This window comes from Rutidosis leptorrhynchoides, chromosome 1, assembly GCF_046630445.1.
Source record: "Rutidosis leptorrhynchoides isolate AG116_Rl617_1_P2 chromosome 1, CSIRO_AGI_Rlap_v1, whole genome shotgun sequence".
Classification (NCBI taxonomy): Eukaryota; Viridiplantae; Streptophyta; class Magnoliopsida; order Asterales; family Asteraceae; genus Rutidosis; species Rutidosis leptorrhynchoides.
In genome coordinates this window covers 591175232-591198556 of record NC_092333.1, presented here as the reverse complement: position 1 = coordinate 591198556, position 23325 = coordinate 591175232, and the positions used below count along the sequence as shown (strand labels likewise).

The window sequence follows — 23325 nt, the reverse complement described above, 5'->3', positions numbered from 1 at the left end:
GAAGGTAATGAACCAATTGATGAAGCTGAAATGTTAGCTACACTTATAGCTAATGGATATGAACCAACAACAGAAGAAATTCAAATGCTAAAAGAAGAAGACAGATATCGATATAAATCATCGATAGAAGAACCTCCGAAATTAGAGTTAAAGCCACTTCCAAACCATTTGGAATACGCTTATTTACATGGTGAATCTGAATTACCTGTAATAATATCGTCTTCTCTTACTGAAAATGAAAAATCACAGCTCATTTCTGTGTTGAAAGCTCATAAACCAGCCATTGCATGGAAGATTCATGATATTAAAGGAATAAGTCCTTCGTATTGCACACATAAAATCCTTATGGAAGAAGGTCATAAAACGTATGTGCAACGCCAACGAAGACTAAATCCTAATATGAAAGATGTAGTTAAGAAAGAGATTATTAAACTGCTAGATGCAGGTTTAATTTACCCAATTTCTGATAGTCCATGGGTAAGCCCAGTTCAATGCGTGCCTAAGAAGGGTGGCATGACTGTCATTACAAATGAGAAAAATGAGCTTATTCCTACTAGGACTGTAACAGGATGGCGTGTATGTATTGATTATAGAAAATTAAATGACGCCACCAGAAAAGATCACTTTCCCTTACCTTTCATAGATCAAATGTTGGAAAGATTAGCCGGAAATAGTTACTATTGTTTTCTAGATGGATTTTCCGGATATTTTCAAATTCCAATAGCACCCGAAGACCAAGAGAAAACCACATTTACGTGCCCTTATGGTACTTTTGCTTACAAACGCATGCCATTTGGACTTTGTAACGCCCCTGCAACCTTTCAAAGGTGTATGATGGCGATTTTTCACGACATGATAGAAGAATGCATGGAAGTATTCATGGATGACTTTTCAGTCTTCGGTGATACATTTAAATCATGTCTAGTTAATCTGGAACGAATGCTAATTAGATGCGAAAAATCAAATCTAGTACTTAATTGGGAGAAATGCCATTTCATGGTTAAAGAAGGCATCGTTCTTGGACATAAAATTTCAAAAGAAGGAATTGAAGTGGATAGAGCTAAAGTAGATGTAATTGCTAAACTTCCACATCCCACCAATGTTAGAGGAGTTAGGAGTTTTCTAGGGCATGCCGGTTTTTACCGACGTTTCATAAAAGATTTTTCTAAAATTGCCACTCCTATGAATAAACTCCTAGAAAAGGATGCGCCATTCATCTTTTCAGATGAATGTATCAAATCTTTTAATATTCTTAAAGAAAAACTCACTAATGCGCCGATCATGATAACACCAAATTGGAATCTACCATTTGAACTAATGTGCGATGCAAGTGATTTTGCAATGGGAGCCGTTTTAGGACAAAGGATTGAAAAACGATTTCAACCTATATATTATGCTAGTAAGACGTTACAAGGAGCACAAACGAACTATACAACTACTGAAAAAGAACTCCTTGCTATTGTCTTTGCTTTTGACAAATTTCGATCATATCTCGTTCTAGCAAAAACGGTGGTCTATACCGACCATTCTGCTCTTAGATACCTATTTTCAAAACAAGATGCTAAACCAAGATTAATCCGTTGGATCTTACTCTTACAAGAGTTTGATATTGAAATCCGAGATAAAAAGGGAGCAGAAAATCTCGCCGCTGATCATCTTTCTCGTCTTGAAAATCCCGAATTAGAAGTTCTGAATGAATCGGCCATACAAGACAACTTTCCTGATGAATATCTATTGAAGATAGATTATAAAGAAATCCCATGGTTTGCAGACTATGCAAACTACTTAGTTTGTGGATTCCTTGAAAAAGGATTATCGTACCAAAGACGAAAGAAATTCTTCAGTGATATAAAACACTATTTCTGGGAAGATCCACATCTGTTTAAAAGTTGTCCCGATGGAATAATACGCCGATGCGTATTTGGAGATGAAGCTAGTAAAATTTTAAACCATTGTCACACAGGACCAACAGGAGGGCATTATGGGCCTCAACTAACAGCAAGAAAAGTTTATGAAGCTGGATTCTATTGGCCTACAATTTACAAAGACGCACACCTTCTTTGCAAATCCTGTGATGCATGTCAAAGGACCGGAAAAATAAGTCAACGTGATGAAATGCCACAAAATGTCATCCAAGTATGTGAAGTATTTGACATTTGGGGTATTGACTTTATGGGTCCATTTCCAAAATCTCATAATAATCTATATATACTCGTAGCCATTGATTATGTATCTAAATGGGTGGAAGCACAAGCTCTCCCAACTAACGATGCACGAGTTGTAGTCAACTTTTTAAAACGTCTTTTTGCAAGGTTTGGAACACCGAAAGCTTTAATAAGTGATCGGGGTACTCATTTCTGTAATAATCAACTTGAGAAAGTTCTTAAAAGATATGGAGTAACTCATAAAATCTCCACCGCATATCATCCACAAACAAGTGGACAAGTTGAAAATACCAACCGAGCTTTAAAACGTATTCTAGAGAAAACCGTAGGATCAAATCCGAAGGAATGGTCCATTAAATTGGAGGATGCACTCTGGGCTTTTAGAACAGCCTACAAAACTCCAATTGGAACCACACCTTTTAGACTTGTGTATGGAAAAGCATGTCATCTTCCAGTAGAAATTGAACACAAAGCATTTTGGGCTTTGAAGACATGTAATCTTGATTTACATGAAGCTGGACGTCTACGATTAAGTCAACTAAACGAATTAGAAGAATTAAGACATGAAGCATACGAAAATTCGTTAATCTATAAAGAAAGAACGAAGAAATGGCATGATAAAAGAATCAGAAGTTCAAAAGAATTCAAAGAAGGAGACAGAGTTCTTCTTTTCAATTCACGATTCAAGCTATTTCCTGGAAAATTGAAATCAAGATGGTCTGGACCATTCATAGTCAAAAGAGTTTTCCCATACGGAACGATAGAATTGATAAATTCAAATGGGATTGAATTTAAAGTTAATGGTCACAGAGTTAAACATTACATACATGGTCCGATGGAAGTCGACAACGAAGTTAATCACAATTTCGACACCACAGCTAACTAAGTGTGGGGAGAATCAAGTCTTTAAAGGATAATATATATTTCTGTTAGAGTTAGATTGTCTGTTTTCGTGTAGTTCTCGAAAATGGAACACGTATGGTCTTTCCCTAGCAGACCCTAAAGAACTAGTCTTCTCCCCCCATTCTGAATTTTTATTTTTTTTAGGTTTTTACGAAATGAAGACTGCCTGTGAACTAAACCATGGTCTAATGCTACACGCTTTGATCACTAAACGTAATAATGACATACTACCGAGTGAATTAGTATCAGTAATCAGAGAAAGAATGGACGGAGTTAGAAAAGGATCCAGATGCGAAGATAATAAGTTACAATTTGGTAAAGGAAAATCAAAATCCGCAGCGAAAAGAAGAGCACGACACCTAGAACGATGTCACAAATGCGGAAAATGGTCACATGGAGGTAAATGTTCAAATAATCAAACCTATTCAAATACCGAATTTGTTACTTTATGCAGAGACGGACCGTTCATATGTTTAGAAGAAAAGACAATGAATGCTCGAGGTTACGCCTATGCAGCCATGGAAAACCAATTAAACCGACTATCTTATGAATATAATAGATCATATAACTAAGAAATCTATTTCACAGGTATGTCTGTATAGTTTTTATTTTTATTTTTATTTTTAACCTTTTGATAATAAACGCTAATTTGTTCGCTAAAAAGTATTAAATTGGTATTAAATAAAATTAGGTTTGGCGACCGAAATTATTGATATCATTCAAAAATTTATTACATCACTGCGAAATTTAACGTTTATTCTTAAGGTATAAATATCTTTAATCAATCAACCCAAAATATTTCAAAAATTCGTCATGAGTTAAATTAGGTCTTGGAACCGAAATTACTTTACCGAAAAGAGGGGCGCATATTTTTGATAATATTTGATTGATTAAAGTGGGATAAAAAGACAAAAAGGTTTTTAATTTTATTTTTACCATGTTTTTAATCTTAATATTTAAATCTTAAATTAATATTGTAAACTTTGTAAAAACAATATATTTAAAATTGTAAATATTTGAAAAATTAATATAAGTTTGGTATGAATCTATAAATTTTTAAATTAAGTTTGGTGTGAATTTTTAAAATATTAATTTTTAATTTTATGCATTTTAAATTTTGAGTTTGGTGTGAATTTTTAATATTAATTTTGAATTTTATATTTATGTTGTGTGAATTTAAAAACAAAAATTTACTTTATCTCATTAAGTTAAGAATATGATTTTTAAAATTCGTCGTAAGTTGAAGACTAGGTCTTTGAACCGAAATTGCTTTACCCGAGGGAGGGACGAGAACTTTTATTATCATTATTTTTAATCTTATTGATTTAAAGTATGCCAAAAACATTAAAAAACCCAAAAAAAAATCTTAGCTTTTAAAACAATCGCTACAAAAAGACAAATTTTAAAATTTTGTCGAGGGACGGACTAGGACATCGATCCGAAACGACCTCGTCCTAAATAACAAGGGAAACAAAATTTTAAAATTAATTTCTTAATTGTTTTATAAGTTAAAGATTATAAAAAAAAAAAAAAAAAAAAAGGGTATACTCCGCGACTCGCGGAGTTTGCAGTGCAAACCTCCGCGACTCGCGGAGGGACCAAAACCCAGAAAAAAATAAAAACAGCTGAAACGATCAGTACACTCAACAACACAAAAACAACCCGAAAAATACTGCGAAAAACCCACGAAAACCACCGAAAATCACCCCCAAAAATCTCAATTTTTAACCGTTAATCACCAAATTTTTTGCTAAAATCATGTTGAGAAGGATGATATCTAAGAACTACTCAAGAAAAACGGTAAATTTCTACACCTAAATACCATTTAATTCGAATTTTAGTGTTCTTGAGCTATTTTTCCCCAATTTGATTTTGATGCTTTTTAGTGTAATTAGACTTAAATTGTTTATGTATTATGCTTGTATAACCTAGATTGATGCTGTTTAACATGATTAGAAGCCTTAAACTTCAAATTTTGAATAATCTAGGGTTTGTGTTCTTGAGCAATTTGGGGCTTTTTGATATAAACAGGTTATGGCCGATTTTTGTCATGAATTGTTGCTAAATTGAGTAGTGTAACATGTCTAGGTAGTTAAATGATCCAAACTTTGAGCCTAAACATGATTTTGAGAATTAAAGTGGACTTTTTCAAGTCCAAAATTCATGAACTTGATTTTTGAAAGATAATGCCATTTGAGACTTGTTTATTTGCTAGTAATGATTATTTTGACATGTTATTTAAGTTGAATGCTTATGAACTTGGCGAAAATTTTCGTATATGCTTATTTGAAAAAGTGTAGATTTGATAAAAATGTGAAAATAAGCTTAAGTTTGATATAAATTGATAATGTCATTGTAATTATTTTGATTGATGATTTTGCTGACACTAATGCATATTTGGATGCACAAAATTTGTGTTTGATGTGTTTTGCAGAATGAAAGGGGTGAATCTTCATCCCAAGCCAGCCATGCTCCTGCTGAGAACTTGGAACAACAGGAGGTAGATAACTACTACAAGCAGGATGTACCTCATCCAGTCATGACCTTTTCAGATATGCACTTGGAACAGTTGCACCCGAACCTGAGATTTGACAGACTTTGGATAGATTATCCAAAATATCAACGGGGTTTGCATACTCTTCACTCTAAGGTTGTTGAGGTACCGAGGGTCATAGAATGGGGACCCTTGGAAGCTGTAGAATTGGCCGGGCCAATTAGGGAATTACTGGTACAGAGGTAAGGTAATTCTTCTTTTAATGACTGGATATGTTTATTCACCATACGCAGACCTGTATATAAAGTATGGTGTGAAGAGTTGTTATGTAGTATAGAGTTGAATGATCGGGTAGCTAGTTTAACCGATCGTTCTTTTATTAGATTTTTGTTAGGCGGTTTGATGCGCCACATGTCTTTACTGGACATGGCTCAGGCTTTACGTATATATACGCCTGAGGAGTTAGCGTCTGCCGATTGTAGAGGATTGATACTAAACGGTAGAAAGATAGATGAGAATTTTGATACACACGGTGTGTGGAGTCAAATGACAAGCCATCACCGTTTCAAAGGGGGAAACTACTCTTATTTGGATATAGATAGAGCCGAATTAAGAGTAATACATAGGTTTTTAGCTAATTCGATTACACAAAGGGGTAAAAACAAAGAAAAGGTAAATGAACAAGATTTGTTTTACCATATGTGTATTCGAGACCCACACAGCGCTGTAAGTATACCATATTGTGTGGGTTATTATTTATCAGCTATGGTTCGGGGGATGCGTCCACATAGCATAATAGGAGGTGGTATTTTTATTACTTTGATTGGTGAATATCTCGGTGTGGATATAAGTCGGGGGGGATTATTAGTAGAAGAGCCGGAACCCCGCGACACTATAGGTTTAAATGTATACCATGGTGCGAAAGTTTTGAAGCGGCGAAATAACGCCGCAGTACGATACAATGGTAGACATCCACAGGTAGAGAGAAACCAGGAACAAGGTAATGTAGGAGGGGGGAATGAGATGCAAGAAATGCATAGGTTTATAGCTTCTCAGGAATACGAAAATGCTAGACAGAGAGCATTTGAAGATTGGCAAGTTCATCAGAACCAGATAATAGCGCATTGCCAACATATAGGTAGAAACTATATTCCTACACCGAAACCCGTCTTCCCTCCTTGGTCGATAGAGATGCAGCCACCATATCCTACGTATGACCCTGCCGAAGCATTCTATAGCACTTATGGTTATGCGTGGAACCCCTATTGGTACCAATATCATCCTTAGTTTACTTTTTATTTTATTTTTTTTATTATTTTGTAATTTGTAATTATTGATGCATTTAATATTTTTGTTAATATTGTAATCATTTTTATAATTATCTAACTTTTATTCTTAGATTTTAATAATTTTTGAATGTGGGGTAATAAACCAAACTTCAAAAATATGTATATATGTTTGCAGTTTATCTTATGTACACAACAGGGTAAAACAACGCATTTTCAAAGACTGGCATTAAGTTCAGCAAAAGCAACTAATTTTGACGACAAGATGCAAAATACATGTGAAATAACAACAAGACGGAATGAACAAATGATGTGCACCATTTATCATTCAGCAAACAAACGCCAATATATTTGGAAACTTTGGTAAAAATTTAATCATTTTCACACAAATCACCCTCAATAATTTAAATTGTTACTGATTTCTTGCAAATGAGGGCATTGCAAGATCTTAAGTGTGGGAAGGGGTTAAATTCTTTCGGATTTTAAAATTTTTTACTTTATACACTTGGTTACCATTAAAAATACTAGTAAAGCAGTAGTTGTATTAGAATCTAGTGCTCTCTGATAAAAAAGAACAGCCCTAGTCTTATATACTGACTACCCAATTCTAGTAAAAATTTTCAATTAAATGAATTCAAATCATGTTTATACATATTTATGAACGATAAAACTAGGTTTTAAAACCGAAATTATTGTTACCTCGGAAAGGACATAAATTGAGAAACAAACTAAAATGTTAAAATTCATTTAAAATGGAATAGAGGACGATAAAAAAAAAAAAAAGCCAAGTGTGAGAAAATTTACCAAGTTATTTTAAACATATGTCACATATATTTGTAACAAATAACTGAAAATACTTTTGCTTTGGACTAAACTAAACTGTTTTACCCAATGAAAGAAAAGAAGAGATGGATCTACACGATGAATCAATTCCATCATTAAAAGGAAGTAAAGTCTTCCGAAAAAGAAACGCGCTTCTTGATTTAGGTCATGAAGTTGTCGTCCAGACCAGCTGTAGGTTGACGAAAAATCTAGAAAAGTCATCACTAAAATCAGCAGGAAATCCACGGACCTCAGCATTAAACAGGGTCGCCAAGTGGTCAGATTTATCCTAACCATGAGAAGGATTTATCTCGTACAATGGGGGGGCACCGTGCAAATTAGCTTGATAAGACTAATGAATCAGATCCCCAGAAAGGATAATCTCCTTAAAGATCAAAAATCAGCTTTTAAGCCTGATATTACTCAATCCTTGAGATTGACCTTAAAGATTGAGAATTACAAACTCATGGAATTCAATGATATCTAAACTCGAGCTTAAACGAGAAAATATTTTGATCAAAATTACAAACCGATTTGTTTTCTGAAAACCCTATTTTCAATGCGTTCATTACCATTGAACGTAAAATCCTAGGAATTCACCTGGAATTCATTAGGTCACCTGAACTAAATCGGGTGTCAACCGTAAGAACGGTGGTTGCATAGCATGGTCAAAGACAGGACCTTGTGCCAGACCGAAAAATTATAAGGGTGAGCTTTACTATTGCTCCTACCAAGGATAGTAATTGCGTCCGACACGTTATAGACCATAATCAAAAGCATGTCACGGGACATTGCCTTAACAGTTGCTTGTTCAACGCTTTCCTTTACAACCGGACGGTAGTTTACCGAAAGGTAATATACGGAACAAGTAAACTGGACGTATTGCTTTCCAAATACAAGGTTAGCAAGTGGGTGACACAAAATCGCAAGTTTTGAGCTAAAATTTTCAAATCTGAAACCCACCAAACCCACAAATATTTTGCAAACACCGGTAAAGGGTTATTCCGGAAAACTTATCTAGGGTAAAAACTAGATTTAATTTTCAAAAGATCAAATGTTTTCATAAAGATCCAATTTTCTTAATGGATCTAAATTTTTATAGTCATGTGGGACTGTAAACCATATCGTTACTACCATTGTTTATACCGCCGTATAGAAATCACTGATGTACAAAGTGTGAAGAATAAAGAAGTGATTCTAGTATTTCAAGACGATATTGCTTGAGGACAAGCAACGCTCAAGTGTGGGAATATTTGATAATGCTAAAAACGAACATATATTTCATAGCATTATTCCTCAAGAAAGACAAGCTTTTAGTTGCAATTGTTCTATTTACAAGAGATATTCGTTTAAATAATAAAAGGTGAAGACAAAAGACAGATTCGACGAATTGAAGACGCAAACGACCAAAAAGCTCAAAAGTACAAAAGACAATCAAAAAGGTTCCAATTATTGATAAGAAATGTCTCGAAATCACAAGAGTACAAGATTCAAAACGCAAAGTACAAGATATTAAATTGTACGCGAGGACGTTCGAAAATCCGGAACCGGGACTAGAGTCAACTCTTAACGCTCGACGCAACGGACTAAAAATTACAAGTTAACTATGTATATAAATATAATATAATATATAATTAATTATATTAATTATATATATATTATATATATATAATAAAAACCGTCGGCAGCAAGAAACTCCAAGGGTGTGAGCTGTAAATACCTCTCCGCGACTCGCGGAGTTTTAAGGGCATTTTGCCGCGAGTCGCGGAACCCCAAAAATCAAGTCTGGCTATAAAGCCAACCGAATTCTGATCAAATTTAACACATTTTTTTTTCTCTTCCTCTTCATACGTAAATATATTTATATTTATAATTTATATTTTAATTTTAATTTTAAATCCTAATAATAAGGGTATGTTAGCGAATGTTGTAAGGGTGTAAGTCGAAATTCTGTCCGTGTAACGCTACGCTATTTTTAATCATTGTAAGTTATGTTCAACCTTTTTATATTAATGTCTCGTAGCTAAGTTATTATTATGCTTATTTAAAACGAAGTAATCATGATGTTGGGCTAATTACTAAAATTGGGTAATTGGGCTTTGTACCATAATTGGGGTTTGGACAAAAGAACGACACTTGTGGAAACTAGACTATGGGCTATTAATGGGCTTTATATTTGTTTAACTAAATGAAAGTTTGTTAATGTTAATATAAAGATTTACAATTGGGCGTCCCTATAAATTACCATATACACTCGATCGGACACGATGGGCGGGGTATTTATATGTACGAATAATCGTTCATTTAACCGGACACGGGAATGGATTAATAGCCACTAGAATAATTAAAACAGGGGTGAAATTACATTCAAGGGTAATTGGTGTAATTGTTAACAAAGTAGTAAAACCTTGGTTTACACGCAGTCGATAACCTGGTGTATTCATTAAACAAAGTATTAAAACCTTGTTACAATTCGAATCCCCAATTAGTTGGAATATTTATCTTCGGGTATAATAATAATTTGACAAGGACACTTGCAATTTATATTTATGACTGATGGACTGTTATGGACAAAAACCAGACGGACATATTAAATAATCCAGGACAAAGGACAATTAACCCATGGGCATAAAACTAAAATCAACACGTCAAACATCATGATTACGGAAGTTTAAATAAGCATAATTCTTTTATTTCATATTTAATTTCCTTTATTTTATATTTAATTGCACTTCTAATTATCGCACTTTTATTTATTTTATTTTATCGCACTTTTAATTATCGTACTTTTTAATTATCGCAAGTTTATTTTATCGCACTTTTATTATTTGCAATTTCATTATCGTTATTTACTTTACGCTTTAATTTAAGTCTTGTATTTATTTTATATTTTACATTAGGTTTTAACTGCGACTAAAGTCTTAAAATCGACAAACCGGTCATTAAACGGTAAAAACCCCCCCTTATAATAATAATATTACTTATATATATATTTGTATTTTTATAAAAGTAAACTAATATAGCGTTGAGCTTTGTTTAAAGATTTCCCTGTGGAACGAACCGGACTTACTAAAAACTACACTACTGTACGATTAGGTACACTGCCTATAAGTGTTGTAGCAAGGTTTAAGTATATCCATTCTATAAATAAATAAATATCTTGTGTAAAATTGTATCGTATTTAATAGTATTTTCCTAGTAAAATAATAACTATTTTATATACACCTCGCTCCACATCAGTTTTCCTGACGAATATGAGCTGATAAATAGAGTTTTATCATCATTGAGTAATATGAATAAAATGATTCGATTAATCGAAGAGCACGAATGAAGTTATCACAAAAGATTGAAATAAGGAAAAATAAGATTCGCCTTGTAGTCAGGGTCGAATTTAGAAAATAAGGTGCGTCTTAGCTTTTGACGTAGACTTGGTTGAATTCCGGAATTCAAGGGATTTAAAGAAAATCTTCAAAATCTAAAAGATTTGATTCTTCGGCGAGTAAGGAAATTAAGATCTCTATAATTAATTACGGTGATCTACCTCGATTACTCTGTCTGATATTTTCCATTATAAATTAAACTTCTTCCATTCCGTTACTTTTACCATTCCTATATTAAATCCCCATATCCAAAAGTTTATGAAAATGCTAAATTCAGTTCTGATCCTTGTCCTTATTCTTACTATTACAACCACCATTCTCCTTTTCCAACTTTCACCAGAGAAATCTGCTTACTTCTACTTTGCCCTTGGGGTTTTAGTGTTTTTAATTCTCCTGTGTCTTTATGTTGCGATAAACATTGACATACACGGTTTGTAATTTTTCGGGTTGTTATCGGGCTTTATATCCTCCTTTATATTTCGGAGCTCCATGCTTTTGTTTTCTCTTCCCGACTTTAAATCAAGCGAATAATGATCTAGAATTCATAAATATGAATTTTTAAATGAACATAGTTAATGTTCTAAGAAAGAGATGGTAATATCACGATCTTGATTCGTCAAATTACCATAATATCCGAGAAAGATAGAACTATCAAGAAAATATGTTCTTGATATGTTTATATAGCAGATAAAATGTAAGAGGCGTGTAACATGGCACATGATGACGTTATGATCTGTGAATCATCACGTCCCATTAGAAACTCAGCATGACTTATTGTAATATAATCACGTTGATCAAGTGTCATTATATTATGCTAACTCATGCATCAGTTCCCAACATTACTTCAATAACATTCATATTTTAAGCTTGAAAGTTTACAGAATATAGAAACTAACAGTTTCTATATGATGTAATACTGATAGCACGAAGAGATTAATGATTTCAGATAAGAAAAAAATATCACCAGAAATATGGAGGATATTTATAATGAAAGATACGATAATATCTCGGAATATCTAAAATCAGAGGATGATAGAAACTATTGTCTGCAAGGGTTTAGAGTAAGGAGCAAGATATTCACTAAAGACTTTAGCAGACATTGAATCATTTGGATTCTTTGAAGTCAAACTTATTCTTTGTGATTTGTCCACGATTTTCTTCCTAGGTTCGCATAATCTGCTTTTCAGTACTAAATTTTCTATTGAATGTTTCCAATATAATGATACACAGGAAACACGAGGAGGTATATAATTTCAGACTAGAATATTTATGAAAATATCCTCAGAAATATCGAAGATATTGATGATGATATTTTGGAATTTCTAAGTTCGATGGCTGATGAAGAAAGATTTTTCGCAAGATTTTAACATGACTTCGGAGTAGGATATTCTCTAAAGATTTCATCGAATACAGAATCATCTGGATCCTTTGAATATAGGGTATGGTCCTTGTATTTGTCCTTGGTCTCCTTCGCGGTTAGCTCAATCCGTTTTTCAGTTCCAATTTTTCTGGGCTTTTCCAACATACTATTCTTTATCATTAAACTTCCGACGATTAAGGTCGTTTACGGTTGTTTACAGTTTCTGCTGCTTCATTCAGCCTTTTCAACATTCAGAATATTGATTTGTAGACTGAGTGCTGTTCAGAATTTCAGAATGAAAGACCATAATTCAAAAAGATAAATGTTATACATATAACTGTTGATGTTGATGTAGATATGCTGTGAGTTTTCAAAGTACTGATTGCTGATTCCTGGTAATTGTTATGGCAGTTCTCGTTACAAGATTCGGATGAGTATATTATAGGGTTTCAATGAATAAATATAATGATTTGTCAGAGAGATTTAAGCCAAGGAGCGACGAGGTTGCTGATACGTCTACTGATAATATGGTGGGATATAAAAGAATTCTTCGGTATTAAAAGGGTAATCGTATATATCAGGATTATAGTAAGGCTACTTCGAATGAAAAGTCGAAGTTGACTTGCTGGAGCTGTGACAAAATTGGCTACCTTGAGAAGGGATCGCAAAGTTATTTTTGCTAATAAATGCCAAAGGATCTGACGCAGTTACATGTTAAAATTTTACTCAGTTGCCGAGAGTTTCTCAGGTGCATAACTATATGCATAAATCTTTCCTTCCGTAGATGAAGTGCGGTTGATTCATTCTATCGATTGAGGTGTTTTCAAGAATCATGAAAGGTTTGAACGCAGAATGTAATCGTGAAGATACAAATGAGATTTAAGACGAATTCAAGTGGCAAACTTGAAGAATTGTTTAGTTTCATATGTTATAATCAATATTTTGATTCATTTTAATTGTCCAATGTTATTAGTCCACAGTCGATAATCCACAGTCGACAGTCCAATAATTCATATATAGTTTAATATAATATTCGAATTAATTAATAGGTGTCGTGACCCGTATACGTCTCAGATTCGATCACAACTCAAGGTATATATATATTATTATAGAATCAACCTCAACCCTGTATAGAGAACTCGATCATTACTGCATATAGAGTGTCTATGGTGGTTCCAAATAATATATATAGATGCGTCGATATGATATGTCAAAACCTTGTATACGTGTCCCGATATTTAAAGTGCGTAAAATAAATAACAGAAATTAAATAACGATAAATAAAGTTGCGAGAATATAAATTGCGATAATTAAATTGCGATAAATAAACTACTATAAATAAAATGTAATCAGTTAGCTAGGAACAGTTAGCTAGGATCTTGTTAACGTGGTTTCTTAACAAAATTTCATATTGTTAATTAGTCTATTTCTAATCAATTTTTATTGTGTTCATTATTTCTTCATTATGCCACTTGTTGGATTCTGGTAAATCAAAATCCAAATATGAAATTGAATTTGAATGAAAATGGTTATTCTGTGGTGAACGGATTCGTATATCGGTAGATGTAAATAGGATAGTAAATGATTGTTGAATCAGATTCGAAGAATGTACAGTGTATCTTATTAATGTGAAATCTAAATATTTCTCGGGTATTACCTACCCGTTAAAATATTTTCACCATTAACAGTTTGTATGAAAGAATTTTTAATTACAATCTTTATGAAAAATATATATACATATATTTTTTTCTTCAGATGTAATCATGGATTTAGTGAGTCAATATGATATTAAACTCATTTGATTTACCGTTTGAACAAGAATATATCATCTCTAAAACATTAGAGATTACATAATCGCCATGTCGAACGAAGATAATTGATGTAGAATGATATGTAGTATGATGATTATAATCGAGGTACAGAATGAGATGTTGAAGCGTATTTTGTTGATGGTACGGGTGTTGTTACTGATGGTACTGTTGGTGCCGGTGATGTTGCTGAAGCTGGTATGTTTTGCACCATATTTTCCAAGGCTACAACTCGGGCGCGAAGTTCGTTGACTTCTTCTATTATTCCGGAGTGATTGTCGGTCGGAACGAGCGGATGAATAAGATCTAGAATTGTGGATAGAATATAATCGTTGTGGGATATCCTGGCAATGAGGGTGAATATGGTGTTTCGAATAGATTAGCTGGTAAGTGCTTCAGGTTCTTCACTAAGAGGTGAATTCGGTTGATGAAAAGGATCACCTTCTTCTTGTCTCCAATGATTAAGTAGACTACGAACTCATCAGATGAATTGATGATGGCCGATTGGTTGATCCATTCCGATTATACTGCTTTCGTAGCTCAAGTGTGTTTCCATATCGGAATAACTGCCGGAATAACTATCGGAATAGTTATCGGAATCTGAAGGACTCGAACTGGTTGAGGGATTCATCTCGTACGATCAGATGAAGGATTTTTGATAAGAAATAGATTATAGGATGTAGATTAGTACCCTGCAATACATAATTTACATATGCATATATAATACTAAAATCCCATAAGTTACGAAGAAATTTACGGAAACTATCATACAAAATCTACAGTAACAGATATGCTAAGATATGAATTAGCAGATATGCTAAGATACGAATTTTGTCTATACACTATTCATGCAATCGTTGCAGTAAGATGCGTCTAGACTAAGAATGATAAGCAGGTAATTTCCTAAGGATAATAAGCAGATGATTTCCGACAAAATGATAAGCAAAACTTTTGACATGCAGACACGGTCGAAGTCCAGACTCACTAATGCATCCTAACGACTATCAGTTAGACACACTAATGCAAGACCCGGTTCGCTAAGACCACCGCTCTGATACCAACTGTGAAGACCCGTCCTAATCCATCCGGACGAAGTCCATATCAATTATAAACGATTCACAACAGTTGATTACATCGCGAGGTACTTGACCTCTATAGGATACATTTTACAAACATTGCATTCGTTTTTGAAAAGACAATCTTACATTACATCAAAAATTGACGGCATACATACCATTTCATAATATATCTAACTATAATTGACTTAATAATAATCTTGATGAACTCAACGACTCGAATGCAACGTCTTTTGAAATATGTCATGAATGACTCCAAGTAAAATCTTTTAAATGAGCAATTGCACAGCGGAAGACTTCTTTCATACCTGAGAATAAACATGCTTTAAAGTGTCAACCAAAAGGTTGGTGAATTCATCAATTTATCATAACAATCATTTCAATATTTAAATAGACCACAAGATTTCATATTTCATTTTCTCATAAACATACGTCCCATGCATAAAGACAAAAATATCATTCATATGGATTGAACACCTGGTAACCGACATTCACAATATGCATTTAAGAATATCCCCATCATTCCGGGATCCTCCTTCGGACATGATATAAATTTCGAAGTACTAAAGCATCCGGTACTTTGGATGGGGCTTGTTGGGCCCGATAGATCTATCTTTAGATTTCACGTCAATTAGGGTGTCTGTTCCCTAATTCTTAGATTACCAGACTTAATAAAAAGGGCATATTCGATTAGATAATCCAACCATAGAATGTAGTTTCGATTACTTGTGTCTATTTCGTAAAGCATTTATAAAAGCAGCGCATGTATTCTCAGTCTCAAAAATATATATTGCAAAAGCTTTTAAAAAGGGATTAATGAAACTCACCTAATGTATTTTGTAGTAAAAATACATATGACGACATTAAACAAGTGTAGAGTTGGCCTCGGATTCACGAACCTATATTAAGTATATATATTAACACATTATAATATAAATCAATTAAGTTTATATATATATATATATATATATATATATATATATATATATATATATATATATATATATATATATATATATATATATATATATATATATATATATATATATATATTATAATGTATTAATATTAATATCTTTTTGTATAGTTATATTAGTACTTATATTAGGTTATATTATATATAAGATATATAATTTAATTAATGTTTTAATAATAATATATTAGTTAAAATATAAAAACATAGTAACTTGTAATATTAGTTACAATTATGCCATATGTAATATTTATAAATAATATTTGTTGTAATGAAAATAATAACACTGGTAGTAACTTCAATAATGACAAAATAACATTAATGTTAAAATTTATAATAATAATAATAATAATAATAATAATAATAATAATAATAATAATAATAATAATAATAATAATAATAATAATAATAATAATAATAATAATAATAATTTTAAAAATAATAATAATGATAATAATATTAATATTAATGATGATATTTGCAAAAATCATAATATTTATAATAATCTTAATAATAATAATGTTAATGATAAAAGTAATAATAATAATGATAAAAATAATAATAATAATAATAATAATAATAATAATAATAATAATAATAATAATAATAATAATAATAATAATAATAATAATAATAATAAACTAAATGATAAATTTAGTAATCTTGATGACTTTATATAAAAAATAATAATAATTCTTAATATTAATGATACTTTCAATAAAATGATAATGATAATAATAACTAACACTTAATACTAAATATTAATAATAATAATAATACTACCCCATAAGAAAAAGCTCCAAAAAGAATAAACTGTACTTGTTCAGAATCGAACCCACGACCTCTCATTCACCCACCAACACCTTAACCACCTAAGCTATTTCGGTTTTTCTGTTTTATTTAGCAACCGAAACCTATTTAACCTATATTCATCCTCTTTCCATTTTCTTCCTCCTCTTTCATTATAACCCATCATGACAACCCAATTAAGCATATACCATATGACCCATTGTCACAAGTAACATGGCCCAAGGACAAAAAAAATAAAGGGAATCGAATCCATTTGGGACTGTTGGTCAAATCGATTAAAACGAAGGGAATACAAGAGAAGGAACCGTCGGTGGTATTGCGAATAGAAAGAAAAAAAAAAGCAGCCCCACAATTCTTCCACTAACACAATTCAATCGACAACTTATACATCTTGTCATAAACATAATCATTCGCTATTATTTTATATACCATCATCTTAATCCTTGCAATCATCTTTACTTTAAAAATAACCAACGGTGCAGCAATTTATTGTATTGATTTGGGAGGTTTTTGGATTTCAGTTTACCCAGGAACAAACGCAGGTATAGCAGCAATAATGACAGCAAGGATGGTGGCGATGATGTGGTTTGAAGATGAGAGAGAGTAAGAGAGAGAGAGAGAAACTTCTTGTCGAGTTTTGATATCAACAACAATTTAGTTTATGGGTGATGGTATTGGCGTTCGACGTGAAACAAAATAGAAATAGCATTTGTAACAATGGTTAACGGGCTATGGTGGGTTTCGTGTCTAATGATTTAATAATAGTGAGGGTTTGTGTCGTGAGTTAGAAACAACAACTCAGTCCAGTTCCGGTTCATCTTCAGGTATTATCATCAAAGTATTATCGGATTAATCCGTCCTTCTTCATCATTATTGTTACTTTATCAATTCAAATAGGAAGAAATGATTGTTGCAGTTTGATGGTTGAAGGTGTGTTTCGTTTAATGAAGGTGATCGATGATGGTTCTGATGGGTGTCTCTAGTAGTAAATATAAATGGTTTGATCGAAAACAAGAAGTGTACCAGTAATTAAGTGAGTCACGATGGTGTTGCAGTGGTGGTTATAACAGAATTTGCAGTGGTTCTGATCGGATTAGTTCGTGATTGTAGTGGTTTCATGGTTGTTGTTGCTCGAAGTGTACCCTAACAGAAATACAGAATCAACAAGTGAAGTCAGATGGTTGTCGATTGATGAATGAAAGTGATGAGGGTGAAAGTGGTTTTGTCAAGGGTGGTGTTCTTGGTTCATATGATTTATGTTCTCTTAACGAATTTGCAGCAATAGATTAAGTATAATTTAGGACGTAATCTAGATATTAGCACAGTATTTGATTCGTTTGCAATTTGTTTTGTAGTAAGGTGAAATCAACAAGATCATAAATCGTACAGAAAGAATAAAATAAAATAACATAAAGTGTTTAGCAGGTGATATAATTGAATGTATCTGATATATGATTGACTTTCTAACAATAAAAAACAAAAATTGAGAAGAAAAAATATCCTAATCGATTAAGATGGCTAACAGCTTTTGGTTTGCATTACATTGGATTTGTATTAACAGCAATTGTACACAGGAACGAATCTTCAACTGAATACACGATTTATAATTATTTAAGTATAAACCGTTTATATACATTAATATACTATATCCTTATTTTATTCATATATCTGATATGTAATGTATATCATCTGTATGATATAATTAACCTCATTAATCAATAACTATCATATTGATATTCTTAATATAATAATAATGACCATAATAATATTTTTGGTAATAATAATATCTATATCTATAAAATTTATAACAATAATATTTATAATCCTGATTTTAATATTTATTTTACTAGTAATACTGGAAATAATAATTATATATATAGTATCTTACATTGAGTAATAAATTCTTACATATATACATATTATAATAATTATCTATAGAAATCATACATATATATATATGAATTCATTTTAAGTACAACATAATGATTTTATATCTTATTTTACATATTGAATTTTTAAATGTTTAAATTAAAATTTATAATATCAAAGTATTATATATATACATATTTATTTACAAATAATTATTCGTGAATCGTCGGGATTAGTCAAAGGTCAAATGTAAACATGAACACAGTTCAAAGGTTTTGAGACTTCAACATTACAGACTTTGCTTATCGTGTCGAAACCATATAAGATTCAAGTTTAAATTTGGTCGGAAATTCCCGGGTCATCACAAAAAACACCAGGTTTAACAAATCAAGATCAAGGAACAGCACTCATCCTGTTCCTTTTAATATCAATGAAGCAGGGTCATCTGGTGACAATGAACATAAAACTAAAGGCATCTCTGAAGGTGACGACCTATGTCCTTTTATAACTACATTACTTATACTTTATTTAAAAATATAATATGTTATTTATGTTTACCTAATAACATCATATACTAAATGGCTTCACAGATTACGTTGATGAAGGTGATTTGTCGTTCGAATGTAAAGCATGTGGATCGTACTTATGGTACAAAGAGACCCGTCGTGGTAAAAATACAAAAGGATTACCAGGTTCCTTTTCATTATGTTGTATGAAAGGAAAAATTCAACTACCAAAATTCACAAAAAGTCCTCCAAAACTTCTGTGGGATTTATACACTAATAATCATCCAAAAAGCAAACATTTTCTAGATAATGTTAGGCAGTATAATATGGTGTTTGCATTCACTTCAATGGGTGGGAAGGTTGATAAAACTGCTAATAGAGGAAGAGGGCCTTACACATTTCGTATTCGTGGACAAAATTGTCACAGGATGGGTGGTTTAGTACCTTCAACTGGATCGTCACTAAAATATTCTCAATTGTATATTTATGATACAACCAATGAAGCTACCAACCGGAAAGTAGCAATAGGGTAAGCACTAAAATTTATTATAGCTACTACAAACCTTCCAATTATTTGTATCAACGTTATCAAGGAAAATGTAAATCTAACATATTCACATATGTTATATATCTCTTACCAGTGGTAAAAATTTCAATCAACCAACGACTCTATGCAATACACTTGATGAAGACCTTATAAGAGAGTTGATTGCACTACTTGACGAATGCAACCCATTGGTCAAGATGTATAGAAGGGCAAGGGATTTGTTTGAACAAAATAATGAGCCTAACTTTAAAATCAAGCTAATAGCTCGCAGAAGTGGTGACGGACGTAACTACAACTTGCTAACTGTTGATGAAGTAGCTGCACTAATAGTTGGAGATATTGATTTAAACTTTGATAAGAGGGACATAATTGTAAATAGTCTTGAAGAAGGACTATAACGTATTAGCGAATTACATCCCCAATATTTAGCTCTTCAATATCCTCTTTTGTTCGCACATGCTGAAGATGGATATCGTACTGATATTAACCACCGTGATGTTGATGAAAACACAACAAGGTTAAAGAAACGTGTTACAATGCGTGAATTTTTTGCTTATAAGTTACAAGAAATAAAATCTCCAACTCTTGAAGAAATCTCCAACTTTTGTCCATCTAGCACGTAAGTTACATCAACAATTGTTGGTTGATGCTTACACCATGGTCGAATCAGAAAGAATATATTACATCCGGAAAAAACAAAACATACTTAGAGCCGAAACTTTTGCAAACCTTACTGAAGCGACTCTCAGCGGTGAAGTTGTAAACAACATGATTGGTAATCGAACCAAATTACCCGCGTCTTTTACTGGAAGTGCACGATACATGATAGAAAAATATTGTGATGTTATGGCACTATGTAGAGTTTATGGTTATCTTGATATCTTCATTACTTTTACATGTAATTCTAAGTGGCCAGAGATTAGGAGAGCCTTAGAAGGTACTGGATTTTATCCTGAAAATAAACCAGCATATCAATCAAGGATGTTTAAGATCAAACTTTATCGACTAATGGAAGATATAAAAAAAATAGTCTGTTTGGAAGGGTTAAAGCTGGTACGTCTTCATGTTTCTAAGTATTTCTAATTTATAACATAAAATTTATAACCCTTAACAGTTTAATTACTTTTTGCCTGCAACACATATGTTTTTAGTATTATTTAAACATATTACTATAGCCTGTCCTAATAATTTATATTCAAACTTTTTTCTTACACACCTTTACACTATAGAGTTCCAAAAAAGAGGTTTGCCTCATGCACATATCTGTATTTTCCTTGATGAAAGAGACAAACTACCTGAGCCAAAAGATGTCGATAAGTTCATTTCTGCAGAAATACCTGACAAGGATGTTGATCCAGAACTATACCAGCTTGTGTCGGATTTAATGATTCATGGTCCGTGTGGAGATAAGAATCCAAGTTGTCCTTGCACAGACATTGAAAAAAAACACACAAAAAACTTTCCAAAGCCCTTTGCAGACTGTACAACTGTTGATAAAGAAGGTTATCCAATTTACAAACGTACAGATAACGGCAGGAAGGTTATAAAGCAGGGTCATGATCTTGATAATGGAAGTGTTGTTCCTTATAATGCAGTGCTACTTAAAAAATATCATGTTCGAATAAATGTTGAATGGTGTAATCAACTTGGTGCAATTAGATATCTATTTAAATACATCAATAAAGGTAATGATAGGGTCACTGCTGGTGGTTGCGACGAAGTGACAGATGAAGTCAAAGAATACTATGACTGCAGATATGTATCATCATGCGAAGCAGTATGGTGTATGTTATCTTTTGATATACACAATAGAAATCCAACAGTTATACGCCTTGCCTTTCACTTACCGGATCAACATTCAGTTATCTTTGATGAAGAAGATTTAGTAGAAAACGTTTTAGACTCTGAATCTGTAAATAGATCTCAATTCCTTGAATGGATGAACATGAATCGAGTCAACGAAGATGCAAGACAACTATCTTATCTTGAATTTGTGTGGAATAAGGAAACAAAACTTTGGTCTCCAAAAAATGTATTCACTGGCACAATTGGTCGTATACATCACGTATCTCCTCAAACTGGTGAACTATTATTTCTACGTATTTTGTTGAATAAAGTTAAAGGTCCTACTTCATATGAAGATATTCGAAATGTTAATGGTCAACTATGTCCTACATTTAAAGATGCATGTTATGAAATGGGTTTATTAGACGACGATCAGGAATACATCGATGGTATAAAAGAGGCAAGTAGTTGGGGTGGTGGTCACTTTGTTCGGAACTTAATCTGTCAGTTACTTACATCAGAGAGCCTAAGTAGACAAGAAGTTGTTTTTGATGAAGCTTTTGAATACTTATCTGTTGACATTATTCACCATCGCCTTTCAGGTTAACTTATAACGATCATTTTAATTTGTGTTCATTAACTACAAACTGATCCCTGGCAATTCTTTGCTTTTAAAATTTCTATATTTTATATAACCAATTACTAATACATGCATAATTTTAAAATTTTAATTTATTTCATTTTGAATAACATCTTTATCTATGTTTATGTATTACAGACATCCAACCTACCCTTGAAATGCTGAAGAACCTTACATTGAATGAAATTGCAAAACTACTTCTACGTAATGGTAAATCTTTAAAGAATTATCCTTCAATGCCTTATCCGTCTTCGAAAGTGCTTAATTTGTCAGATAATCCATTTATTATAGATGAATTGTCATATAATATGCCTGAACTAGAAATTCAGCATGCTGAATTAATCGATAGCCAAAACACTGATAAAAAAAAGGCATACAATACTATCGTAAGTGCTGTTGCAGCAGACAAAGGCGGAGCATTTTTTGTATATGGTTCGGGTGGTACATGAAAAACTTTTTATGGAATACATTGTCAGCTGCGTTGAGAAGTAGAGGTCAAATTGTGTTGAATGTTGCTTCCAGCGGAATTGCCGCTTTCTTATTGCCTGGTGGAAGAACTGCTCATTCGCGTTTCGAAAATCCTATAGATCCAAAGGACGAATCATAGTGTAGGATTCAGCCTAATAGTCATTTGGCAAAATTGATCAGAATAACTAAACTGGTTATCTGGGATGAAGCTCCAGTGGTTAACAGGCTATGCGTTGAAACACTAGATCGGTCGTTACGCTACATTTGTCGGCTAATTAATAGTAACAGCATGGATACTCCATTTGGAGGTAAATTCATAGTGTTTGGTGGTGATTTCTGGCAAGTTCTACCTGTTATTACAAGGCGAAAAAGGGAGGATGTTGTAGCTGCAACTCTTAATTTATCATACCTGTGGGATCATGTGACCGTCTTG

At 32.6% G+C, this 23325-nt stretch overlaps 1 protein-coding gene across 1 annotated transcript; it reads left to right on the top strand.

The window, feature by feature from the left end:
- The first annotated feature begins 20656 nt into the window (after positions 1 to 20656).
- On the top strand, positions 20657 to 23031 carry LOC139846840 (uncharacterized). Its single transcript, XM_071836381.1, has 4 exons — positions 20657 to 21052; positions 21114 to 22386; positions 22563 to 22856; positions 22901 to 23031. Exons 1-4 carry the CDS (start codon positions 20657 to 20659, stop codon positions 23029 to 23031), a joined length of 2094 nt encoding a protein of 697 aa, XP_071692482.1.
- Positions 23032 to 23325: the final 294 nt, after the last annotated feature.